At 38.3% G+C, this 13388-nt stretch overlaps 1 protein-coding gene across 1 annotated transcript in view; it reads right to left on the minus strand.

Annotated features, from left to right (window-relative positions):
* Positions 1-757: 757 nt before the first annotated feature.
* The window catches only part of LOC143885387 (3'-5' exonuclease domain-containing protein), a 68793-nt gene continuing 56162 nt past the window's right edge, over positions 758-13388 (minus strand). The window contains exons 7-8 of the mRNA XM_077389537.1: positions 2109-2312; positions 758-1071 (exon numbers count right to left, since the gene is read on the minus strand). Of these exons, the coding sequence (XP_077245652.1) occupies positions 1012-1071; positions 2109-2312 (264 nt within the window). The 3' untranslated portion in view covers positions 758-1011. The remainder of the gene's footprint in view (positions 1072-2108; positions 2313-13388) is intronic.

Here is a 13388-nt window from a genome sequence, read left to right on the forward strand (position 1 = left end):
GTTTCCCTTATGTAAAGAGCGCCGAAATTTTAAAGATTATCTTAAACGTTGCCGATATTCGGTTTGTGTATTAACTCCTTCATGTCAACCCATTGGGTACGCCGTCAGAATTTCTGGGTTCAAACATACCAAGTACAATGCCGGAATATAGAGTACACCGCCGGAGTCTCGAGTATGCTACCGGAATCTCGAGTACGCCGTCAAAATTTATGGGTTCAAACATATCAAGTACGCCACCGGAATCTCGAGTACGCTACCTGAATATCTCAGGTACATCAAAATATGTCTACTTGTCAAGGATCCAACGGTTTCTGCTTATGGGTGACAGCCAAGATTTAAATGAATCCGGAGTTTTCTGGGTTCAAATACATGTTCAAACCAAACCAAAGCCAGCAGTAAAGAAAAACGCCACTGTTCCATCAAAATCTGTCCACGTGTCAAGGATCCACCCATTTTTGCTTATTGCTGACGGCCAAGATTAAAACGAACCTAAGGTTTTTTAGACTCAAACACATGTTCAAACGAACCAAATGATAGCAACCAAGGTGGCCTTTTGCAGCACGCCAGCGTCCCCTACAATAATGGGGGGCGTGAAATGCATTAAATGCAACCCCAGTTTCTCTCGAAGACAATACTAAAATAGAAAAAAATTTGGCTACAAAGAGAATCATGACGAGCACTAATTTGGTCAGGATGGGCATTAGGATCTTTTGCAGACCACCTTTTGAAGAATAGTGTGTGTTTCCTATATAAGATATAAGATATCCGCAATTCGTACTATGTTGCAATCATTATCCACATTCCGTACTTTTCTCAAACATAGTTGTGCCAATATCAGTAACCTCAATTAATTAGAACATAAAGCCATGATAAACCCGAAAAAGTGAAAGATACGAGAAAAAAATTGTCATTTTCTTCATCTATGTAAACTGTGAAAGAACATGTAGGCTCAAGCTTGCAACCCTGCACATCTAACCCACCTGGGCATGAGGGTAAAACCCTAAATTCAGATTAGTCATTCAACTTGCATATGTCTACGAACTTCTGGACTGCATTATGGTACTGTGTTCCCTGAAACATTAGATGCACAAAGCCAGAGAACCTTTTACTAATATCATAAGAGCTGGTCATAATGCAGTTTATTTTCATGAATGGTTTCGTTTTTGGGTTCTGATAAACCCAGATGTGGAAATGAATTTCCCGTCAAGATTACCAACCTGATAGATGAAACTTTTTTTTTTCTTGTTTTTTTACGCCGCGGGAATGACACGGTCCTAGCATGTCTTTTAGTATTCAAAGAGCTGTCAAAAGGATATTACAGTTCTCAAAAAGCTCTCACAAGCCAATTAAAAAGGGCAAAGGCAAGCTAGGACCGTGCAAGTAACAAAACATGCTTGTGTTGATATCATTTCCTTTTTTGTTAATGCTGAAGGTAATATCCACGCAGTTTGAAAATTCAAGAAAATGGAAATCTTGGCCATGCCAAAGGAAAGCTATATCATTAATAGTATATAATTAGGCACTGATTGTTTTGAATCTTGAGAGCCGGGTCCAATAATCGGTCTGGCACTCACAATCGGTTCCAATGGTGAGTGCCAAACCGATTATTGGACTCAAAATTAATTTTGAGTCCAACAAATTTTGACTGCAATAATTAGTTTGGCACTCACAATCGGTTGTGACATAATCTTCATAATTTTGAGTCCAATAATCAGTCTTGGACTAACAATCAGTTCTCAAAATCCAAAACAAACAGGGCCTCAGTTATAGTGCTTGCAAAAAACCAACATATATCTTTCAGTTTGAAAAAAGATATGGCTGTGGTCATTTTTTTTTTTCCAAATAATCATTTTGATCATATCATGTGAACCAGCTTCTTGGTTTTCCAAGCAGAAAGTTTTTATTTTAATGGCTTCCAAGCAAAAAGTTAAGATGGTGGAGAAAATGAGATTTTGATGGATCAAATTGGTTTAAAGAGTTGGAACAGTTCATTTGAGTATTCAAATGTTCAAAAATTACTGATTTAGGTTTTATCCTATCATTCTAAAGCAGGAAAAAATGAGAAATATAGAAGGAAATTATTCGTAGTATCAAAATGGAGGGCTTACCTCCCAGTAAAGTTGGTTGCAATCTGTGCACTGCCAAAATTCGAGATTTCGATCAAACAGGCAGCTTGGAATTACTTGGAATCCCTTCGCAGCAGCAACAGCTTCATCTGTGGTTAATGGCTTCTGAATGAACTTTCCATTGCATTTGGTGCATCTTGTCATTAGTTGATCCTCGGAAATTTTCAACTGAAAAGTTTCAATTACCTGCGTAAGGTAGATATGCAAAATCAGCTTCCCTTGCTGCGCTCAACTCTTCTAAACCCATTCCACCATCATACATTGGGAAACTAATTCGGGAAGCGAAAGTAAAACATAAGCAGAAAATGCAGGGGAAAATAAAGGCAAAATGAGAAACAAGGAAGAAATAGAAAATAGTACAAAAAACCCATTTAGAAACTATTAGAAACACATATGAAACGTTTCAAAACAATAAAAAACATTAAGGGTAATACATTTGAAACACGAGAAATATGTGAAAGGAATGCACCTAAATGTTTACATAATTTTTATTTAAATTAGAGGCATAAATAGATTATTTAGGTATATTCCATATATACTTTATTTTTTAGCAGAATTTTTTACTTGTTCTATATTTATTACTACATGTTCTATTGTTTGTATGTTCCATATATACTTTATTTTTTAGCAGAATTTTTTCCGTATTTCAATTTTTATTACTTTATGTTCTATTGTCTTCCTCTTTAATATGTATTCCATAAGTTTTTGGATGATACCTGCAAAAACGGTATCCATATGTTTCGCACACGTTTCCTGTGTTTTGCATACGTTCTCCATGCATTTCTCGTATGTTTTTATGCATTTCGTACATGTTTCACATACGTTTCCTATATGTTTCTCATGCATATCTCATACGTTCCAAAACATTTCTCCAAATTTATTTACTTTTCGAAACGCGTTTCTCACCTCCCCGAGGTGTTGCCGGCAACAATGCTCTAAAGTAACGCCGAAGCAGTGTGTTTTGAGGTTATTATTGGTTGAGAATATGAATTTTACACTCATTTTGGTAAAGTATAGGAGAAAATCCCCATTTTTTATCACTTTTTTTTTTTTTTTTGGGGGGGGAGGGAAGGGGAATTGCAACGGCATATTTTAATAAAATAGAAGCCTGGGGATCAAGATGATCAATACAAGCCAAACAAAAAGGAAAAAGAGTACCGATAAAAAAAAAGGAAAAAAGATACAATACTAGAGAGAATCAAGGAGGGGCAAAGTCGAAAAGATCTAAGACACTTTACTGACGCAAGACCATGAATCTTATCAGCCTCAATATTCGTGAATCTCCATATATGCTCGAATTTAAATAATTAACCCTCAACTTAGTGGAGAATCTCTTCAATCCCATCTGCACATCTCCAAGGGTAGTTCGCTTTCTTGTTCATCCATTGGATCACCTTCAGCAATTCGACACTCTAGGTTGCTTGCCTCAACTAAACGAATCATAGCCAAGAGTGTATGCACTTACTCACTGGTTGCATCTGCCTGGTTCAACGGTCCAGAGTATGCCCACCTCGTGGCTCCGTTATCCTCGCAAAAGAGAGGCCCAAAACTAGCCAGCCCAGAGTTCCCTCAATTGGATCCATGAAACTTTAACATGACAAAACCAAGAGGGGGCGACGGCAAGGGTGTCCCGCATCTCATCCAATCTTCTAAAGATCATTTCCGAAACACCCCTAAAGGAACGCAGGCAGCACCAAGCTGTATAGAAATCGACCCCTTCTAGGCAAGGAAGCGAAGGACTACCCAAAGAGGTCCTCGATGTGGGCAGGAAGAACCCAAACAAAGTTGAACAGTTGAAACACAAAAGACCAGGTCATCCTGCAATGAATAAAACTATGGTCGACAGACTCAACCGCCACAATACATAAAGCACAATGGTTGATAATATTCATTCATAAAGAACAATGGTCAATAATATTCGTCATTTGTTTTCGAAAGTGATCCACTGTGATGATTTTATTAAAGCAAGTTGTCCAGTTGAAAGCAAAAACTCTATAGGGGAGGGGCGCAGGAGTTCTCCAAGCTCAGAAAGAAGGTGAAAAATACATACTTGGCAACAAAGGTTCTAGGTTTCGGTTTTTGTTTGTGTTTTAGTCCTCATGGAAATGGAAACATGTCGGTTTTCAAGTGAAAATTTCTGTAACAATCCTGTAAAATTACAAAAACATGTGGAACATATGCGAATAACAGACATTTAAGATGAAACTTCACGAAATGCTAGAATAAGCACATATGCACATTAAAAAATCATCACATAAGTAATAAAACCACTAATAAATATTTAACATCGAACACCAGCAATGTTTGGTTGCACAAACGGTCGGCATCCATTGGAATTTTGAGAGAAACGTAAAGCAGAATCCTCGTATGGTTCCCAATATGACATTGAAATTCCATGAGACTCCCCAACATGTTTCTAACATAATTATTGCTTGTCTGCCCAGGTGGCATTCATCTCCACTCCTCACTTTCAAACCAAATTCTACCAAAAAGGGATATTTTAGTGGGAAAATCTTGGAAATGGTGCCTCTCTCTCTCTCTCTCTCTCTCTCTCTCTCTCTCTCTCTCTCTCTCTATATATATATATATATATATATATATATATATTGGTAATGACACCCCTACTCTCCAAGTCTATGCCGCGCAACCAAACACTACTGATGTTGGCACTACCATGTTTTAATAATTGCACAAACTCAGCTTGTCTTTTGTTTTTTAATTGTCTTTTGAGAAGACAAGCTGTAAGATTTTTGGAAACTATAATAACCTTTGACAGTTGTTTAAACTTTAAAAAAGAGAAGACACGCTGAATTTGTGCAATTATTAAAACATGGTAGTGCCAACATCAGTAGCCTTCATATAAATATAATTATATAACACACACTGCCATATATGCATAGTATAGCACTAAAACACTTATGGTTTTGGTTTCGCTATGCATTCCGGTTTTGGTATGTTTCAATGAGGATGAAAACAAAAATATTTCTGTCGTGTCATGTCGATTTCGTTGGAAATTTAAAGTTGTGATGGCAGCAGACATTGGTAAAAAGAGTGAACAGGAAAAAAAAAAAAATCCTTCTATGCTCTTTAGATTTCTTGATGATCTAGGCATTAATTTGGACTTCCAACAATATGTGCATGTTAATACATTCATTGGTGTCATGGAATCTGCATGGTTCATCCATAGCAATTCTTTCACAATCCAATTTTTTGTATAATCTTCTCTAACAATGTTTTTGAAATAAAAACAGGCATTTTGAGTCCTGCTTGTTACGTTTGAGACTGTTAGCTTTAGTTATAAAAATTGTTTCGTTTCGTTCGAACAGAATGGCTATATTTGCAGTTCCGTTCCGGATTTCGATCCATTTCGTTCGTTTTGGATGAAATCTAGACGAAACGATGACTTTCGAACGAAACTGACAAAATTGTCCGTTTCGTCCGAAGTACAATTTTTTTTGTTTTTCCTCTCTTCTTCTTTCCTCTTCTTAGTATTTTATTTACATGCTCTTCTTAGTATTTAAATGTAAAGTCATTTTTATACCTGTTGTTTCTCTTCTTCTCTTCTTCTTGCCTCTTTTTAGTATTTGCATGTAAAGTGCCCACTACTTAGTATTTACATGTAAAGTCATTTCTTACTTAAGATTTATATGTAAATAAGGGAATAGGCCCAATTTCGATTTATTAAAAATATTTTCAAGACCCAATTCTAAAAGGATAAAAAGTCAACTTCCCAATTCTAGTACAAAATTCAAAAAAATAGGCCGGGTCAAAATCTTAACTTCCATACGATGGGGTATTTTTCTAATTTTAAAAATTCATAAATTCTATCATATACAAACATTATCAAATCCCAAAAGTCTGTTAAAAAAATCTCATAATTTGGTCTTTAAAATTTTTCATCTTGTTAAGCACTAGTCAACACAGGCATTTCAGCTGATAGTGATTTTCCTTTTTAAGTAAATGTGATCTTTTACATATTTGATTAATTTAATTGTTTCTTATATATTTTTTTAACAATTTCTATTTTCTGGATTTTTTTCATATTTTTAACTATTAAACAAATTTTGGTCGTCATAGCGGAATGAAAATTTTCAAACGAAATGCCGTATAAAACGACCGAAATACTGAAATGTTCCACTCCGGTAGCCAAACAAAACGGCGAACGAAACGGAATTCATAACTAAGGCGTTAGCCGATTATCTTCTTTTTTTTTATTGCTTTATAACATCTATGCAGTAACTCCACCTGTGTTTTTCACAGCCCCCAGGATAAAGGATAAGGGTTGGCGTCAGGTTGGCAGCCGGCCGTAAACTTTGCCACTCTTCTATGAAATGAATCCTATAGAAAATTCGTTGGGGCGTAGCCATAGTTACAAATTTCGTTTCGTTTCGTCCGAAATGGACGAAACATTTCGTTTTCGGAACGAAAACGAAACAAAATCTGCAAAATTTCGTTTCGTCCGAAATTTAGGTCAATTTCGGTCATTTTGTTCGAAATTGACCGAAATTCCGGATTTCGAACAAAATGGACGAAATTTTGAATTTCGTCCGAAATTCAAAATAACGGCTAGTTTGACTGGATTTTGCAGAATTTACGACAATACCCCTGGACGGCTCTTTTTGGTTTTTGACCATTTTAACCTCAAAATGTGACCGTTTATAGCTGTTGGGAGGGGTACTTTAGTCATTTTTAAATGCACAATCAATTAAAAACTCTATAAATAGCTTTTTCCCTATCTTCTTATCCTCCACCTTCACATAAGTGATTCTCTTTCTTTCTCTCCTTCTTTCTCCACTTTCACTTACATTATCTATTCTACTAAATTTCCTACAAGTCTACCCTCTTCTTCAACTCAATCCAAGTCTATTTTGGAGCAAAGGGAAGGCATACATTCAACTTACCACTACAAGAAGTCAAGAACTATTTCCAAAGGCTTATTTCAAGTGAGTGAAGGCTAATTTTTTCTTCTTCTCTTCAACTCAAGTTCAACCTCAAGATTCTATTTATTTCTTTCCATTTCCTTTCTTTTATTTCTTACTTCATTTGTCCCCTTCTACTTCATTTTTTTGTAATTTATTTCAATTTTCTTTCTTCTAATTCATTTTTCCCCTTCTTCTACTTCATTTCAGAATGAGTGGGTCGGGCTCGGGACCTTCTGCAGGAGCATCCTCTATTGGTTCGGCACCCGCTAGATCAGATGACCCGGCATGGGCTTACGGTACATTGGTTCCGGGTCAAAAAAATAAAGTAACTTGCATATTCTGTGGCAAAGTCATATCGGGTGGAGGTATAACCCGCTTGAAAGAACATTTAGCGGTTGTTCCTGGTGAAGTAACATCATGCAAAAAAGTGACTGAAGATGTAAAATATCGAATGAAGCAACTTTTAGATGCAAAGAGAAAAGAAAGGGCTAGGATGAGCCCTATCCTGAGCAGAAGTTGGAGGTTTTTATGGCACACCAGATGAAGAAGAAGAGCAGGATGAAGAAGACATTGGCACACAACTTCCTCAACGAAGAGGTAAGGAAGTTCTTGTAGAACCGAGTAGTACAAAAAGGAAGAAGAAGGGAATCACATGAGGGATCATGAATTTCTTTGCAGCACGAACCCCTGGAGCCCAGCCAAGCATTAAAAGTGCTTTGGCTACTAAAGAAACAATGGATAGAGCAGACATGGCGGTTGGCATGCTTTGCTACGATGCCAATCTCCCTTTCAACGTTGCCAATTCACCTTTCTGGCAACCTATGTTTGATGCTGTCAATGCCGTGGGTTCGGGTTATAAGGCACCTACTTATCATGCTTTAAGGGGTCCCATTTTGAAGAATACAGTGGATGAGGTAAACAACTACTTGGAGGAGATTAAGATGTCATGGAGATACACTGGCTGTAGCATTATGGCAGATGGATGGACAGACACCAAACAACGTTCCCTAATCAACTTTTTGGTGTACTGCCCTAAAGGAGTCATATTCCTCAAATCCGTTGATGCATCTAGCATAGTGAAGAATGCCGATGAATTATACAATATCTTTGAAAAGATTATCGGAGAGGTGAATCCGGAATATGTTGTGCAATTTGTAACTGACAGTGAGCCAAGTTACAAAGCTGCTGGGAAAAGACTAGAAGCCGGGTTTGGTACATTCTTCTGGACTCCGTGTGCAGCTCATTGCTTAGATCTCATCTTGGAGCATCTGTGCAAACCGACTGTATTTCCTCACATAACAACCACAATTGAGAGGGCTCGGACGATTACAAAGTTCATCTACAACCATGGAAGTCTCTTGAATTTGATGAGGAAAAAGTTCATAGGTGGGAAGGAGTTGTGCCACCCTGCTGCAACCAGATTTGCTACAAATTTCATTAGCATACAAAGTCTGGTGTTGAATCAGAAAGCACTTCAGCAGATGTTTGTGTCTGATGAGTATAGTACTAGTAGGTTTGTCCAACACCCACTGAGTGAAGGGGTAGTTAGTACTGTGTTGGATAAATCTTTTTGGGACCAATGCAAGTACATTCTAAACATCAGCGAGCCTTTAGTGAGAGTGTTGCGTTTGGTAGATCGGCAGGACAAACCGGCGATGGGTTACCTATATGAGGCTATGGATAAGGCCAAAGAGAACATCAAGGAGAGGTTGAAGAGAAAATCAAATTACAATCCCATCTGGAGGATCATCGACCAAAGGTGAGATAGGCAACTCCACAGTCCCCTCCATGCAGCAGGATATTTTCTTAACCCTGCTCTCTTTTTCACTCCTACCTTCTCTAGGCACAGTGAAGTAACCAGAGGCTTGTTGGCATGCATCACTCGACTGGTACCTGATGAAGGTACACAAGACCTCATCACCAATCAGATTGAGGATTATCGAGAGGCTAAGGGTATGTTTGGAATGAAGCTTACAATCCGCAACCGAAAGAAGTTGGGACCAGGTATATTTGAGTTGTTTGTTTAATTAAGTATAATTCATTTTAACTTTCAGTTTCTCAACAAATAATGCTTTACTATTTATTACTTTACAGTTGCATGGTGGAATCAATTCGGAGGTGACGTGGAAGAATTACAGAACTTTGCGATCAGAATCCTCAGTCAGACCTGCAGTGCGACTCGGTGTGAAAGGAATTGGAGCACCTTCGAACACATTCACTCTGCAAAGAAAAATAGGTTGGAGCACCAGAGATTAGATGACTTGGTGTTTGTCCATTACAATCTTAAGTTTCGAGAAAGGTATACAACGTAATATAATATTTTCAACTCTCACCTCATCACTTTAAGCTTTTAAGTTTAACCTTTGACATTAAACTTAATGTTTTCCTTTTCAGGGACTTGTTGAGGAAATCATCTACCACTAGTGACCCTTTGAGCATAGACCATCTGGATGTCATGATGGATTGGGTTGCAGAAGAAGAAGATGTCATATTCACGCCGGAAGACATTGGGTGGGAAAATCTTGAAGCACCTACTGCTGTGGTTGGGGCCGGGGCCGACGACGACGACTTTCTCATGCCTCTTGAAGAAGATGTCCCTACTGGTGGTCCAGGTGGTGATGATGGCGGCGGCGACGACGACGACGAAGAAGACATTGAGTATGATCATCCGGATTATGATGACTGAGAGTTGTTGCTACTAGCTATTGTCTATATTTCACTTTCATGTATCTCTTTTTTTTTATGTTTTTCTATGTATCAAACTATCAGTTGGACTTGTGCAAAGACTTTATGTGTTTAAGTAATGAATATGCCTTTTGGGACACATATTTTGGACTATTTATTAGTTTTTCATCTTTTTCTATTGATTTTTTTTTTTTTGAATTTTTCTCATTTTTTAATATATTTTTTGTGTGAACGAAAAGTTTCGACCGAAATGACTGAAATCCCACCGAAATTCCGTTTCGGTGGCCAAAACGAAATGGCGACCGAAACGGAATTTACAACTATGGGCGTAACCCTCTTAGCAACGCACTGCATCGGCGCCCGGATGTAGTGTTAGATGAGCAAGGGTCTTTGCACCTTCATGGGCAGGTGTATGGGGGTGAATAGGCTAGTCCTGGGCAGTCACTCCCTTAATGATGCGCCACATCGGCGCCTGGATGTGGTGGAAAATGTGCAAGGGTCCTCGCACTCTACTGGATCCGTTTAGCCAACTGGAACATAGGCTCACTAACAGGTAAGCTGAGGGAATTAGTTGATACGCTGAGTAGAATGATAGTTAATATAGTTTGTCTTCAGGAGACTAAATGGGTATGAGAAAAAGCTAGGGAAATAGAAAATACGGGTTTCAAGTTATGGTATACAGGAAGTAGAGGAATAGAAATGGTGTAAGAATTATAATCGATAAGAGCCTAAGAGATGAGGTTGTAGATGTTAAAAGGAAGGGTGATAGAATTATTCTAATTAAATTAGTATTAGGTGAAGAGACGATTAACGTTATTAGTGCGTATGCCCCTCAAATAGGATTAAATGATTCTGTAAGGAGTCAATTTTGAGAGGATGTGGATGAAATAGTCCAAGGAATACCAGATGGATAGAAGTTATTTATATGAGGAGATTTAAATGGACATATGGGAAGAACCAATGGAGGTTTTGAGATTGTTCATGGAGGACTGGGTTTTGGCAATAGGAATGAGGCAGGAGAAGATATTTTGGGGTTTGCAGTGGCATATGATTTGATGTTAATAAATACATTTTTTAAGAAAAGAGATTCACACTTGATAACCTTTAGCAGTGGCACCAACTGTAGCCAGATAGGTTTTATCCTCACTAGGAGAGAGAACAGAGCTGCGTGTAAAGATTGTAAAGTCATACCCGGGGAGTGTATAGTCACACAACATAGCCTGGTGGTGTTGGATATACACATCAAACGTTGGAGGAGAAAAGATAGAGATGTTAGACATCCGAGGACTAAATTGTAGGATCTCAAAGGGGAAAAACTAAAGATGTTTAAGGATAGACCCCTTAAATAAGGACCTTGGAGTCTTGACGAGGGGAATAATATTATGTGGAATGGGATGTCTAGTTATATCAGGAAAGTGGCTAGAGAGGTACTTGGAGAATCTAGAGGAAGTGGGCCACCGTCTAAAGACACGTGGTGGTAGAACGAGGAGGTCCAAAAGGCGATTAGGTCTAAAAGGGAGTGTTATAAATGTTTGCATAAGTGTAGAAATGAAGAGAATATTGAGAAGTATAAATTGGCTAGAAAAGAAACTAAGAAGGCGGTAAGGGAAGCTAGAGGCAACGAATATGAGGATTTGTACTCCAAGTTAGGGACAAAAGAGGGTGAAAAAGATGTCAACAAGCTTGCTAAGATGAAAGAAAGGAAGATTTAGGACTTGAATCATATAAAATGCATCAAAGACAAGAATCAAAGATTGTTAGTAAAAGAAAATGAGGTCAAAGAGAGGTGGAGAAGTTACTTCGATAAGTTGTTTAATAGAGAACCTATAGCGAATTTGGGAAAACTTGATAACGCTTTTGATGATACAAACAGGAGGTTGGTTTGTAGAATCCGAACATTAGAGGTAAAAGTAGCTTTGAAAAATATGAAATTACGTAAGGTTAGGGGGCCTGACGATATTCATATTGAGACTAGGAGATGCTTGGGTGATGTGGGTTTGGTTTGGTTAACTAACAATATTTTGAAGACTGAGAAGATGCCTGATGAGTGGAAGAAGAGTACATTAGTTCCTATTTATAAGAATAAAGGAGATATTCAGAGTTGCACCAATTACCGGAGAATTAAGCTAATGAGTCACACCATGAAGCTTTGGGAGAGGATAAGTGAGCATAGACTGAGAAAAGAGACCAAGGTGTTAGAGAATCAGTTTGGCTCCATGCCCGGACGATCGACTATGGAAGCTATCTTTTTTATTAGGCGGTTAATAGAGAGATTTAGAGAAAATAAAAAGGACCCTCATATGGTTTTCATTGATTTGGAGAAAGCGTATGATAGGGTCCCCAGGAGTGTTATGTGGTGGGTCCTTGAAAGGAAAAAAGTGCCTACTAAATATGTTGATGTGATTAAGGAAATGTATGATGGAGCAGTAACTAATGTCAGAACCACAGATGGCACATCTAGCGAGTTTCCAATTACAATAGGACTGCGCCAAGGATCAGCTCTAAGCCCTTAACTTTTTGCGCTAGTTATGGATGAGCTTACGGGTATTCAGGATGAGGTGTCATGGTGTATGTTATTTGCAGATAACATAGAATTAATCGACGAAACCAAAGCAGGAGTAGATGCTAAGTTAGAGTTATGAAGAACTACTTTGGAATCCAAAAGTTTTAGACTGAGTAGGACTAAGACAGAGTATATGGAGTGCAACTTTAGTAATGTAAGGAGGCGGGACGAGGATGTAGTAAATATGACAGGACAGGACGTACCAAAGAGGGATATCTTTCGCTATCTTGGTTCAATTCTACATAAGGAATGAGAGATTGAAGAGGATGTTAACCATAAAATAAGAGCAGGTTGGTTGAAGTGGAAGCTTGTCTCAGGAGTTCTGTGCAACCGTAAAATCCCTACCAAGTTGAAGGGGAAAGTTTTATAAGACAGTTGTGATGCCAGCCATGCTGTACGGCTCATAATGTTGGGCCACCAAGAAGCAGCATGTGCATAAAATGAGTGTCGCGGAGATGTGAATGCTTAGATGGATGTGCAGCCACACAAGGTTAGATGGAATTAAAAATGAAGACATTAGTAAAAAAGGTGGGGGTGGCACCAATTGAGGAGAAAATGAGAGAGCACCGCTTAAGATGGTTTGGACACATTCAACGTAAGCCTTTGGATGCTCCAGTGAGAAGAGGCGACTCATGCCAAGTTGATGGAGTAACAAGAGGTAGGGCAGACCGAAAACAGTGAGGAAAGACTTAATAGCTAGGAACATGGCAGAGAACATGACCTTGGATAGGATAGAATGGAAGAAAATGATTCACGTAGACGAAAAAATGATTCACGTAGACGAACCCAACTAGAGTCAGGATTAGAGCCGGGTAGATTCCTTTCACCTTCTTCATGAAATTTTTCTAAAGGATTCATTTACCGACCCCAGTTTGGGACAATGGCTTTGTTGAGTTGAGTTGAGTTGATTATAGCATCTATGCAGTCAAAAACATGGTTTCAAATTTCGGTTTCGGAATGCATTTCGGTCCTCACCGAAACTGAAATTTCGGCTGAAATTTTGAAATTTCTGCCACGAAACCATTAAAATAATATTTTATTCCATAACAAATTTCGGCCAAAATTTCGATAATTTGGGTTGAAATTTCGAGA

The sequence above is a fragment of the Tasmannia lanceolata genome, unplaced genomic scaffold, assembly GCF_043159265.1.
Source record: "Tasmannia lanceolata isolate RefF3 unplaced genomic scaffold, GAP_Taslan_0.1 ptg000008l, whole genome shotgun sequence".
Taxonomy (NCBI): Eukaryota; Viridiplantae; Streptophyta; class Magnoliopsida; order Canellales; family Winteraceae; genus Tasmannia; species Tasmannia lanceolata.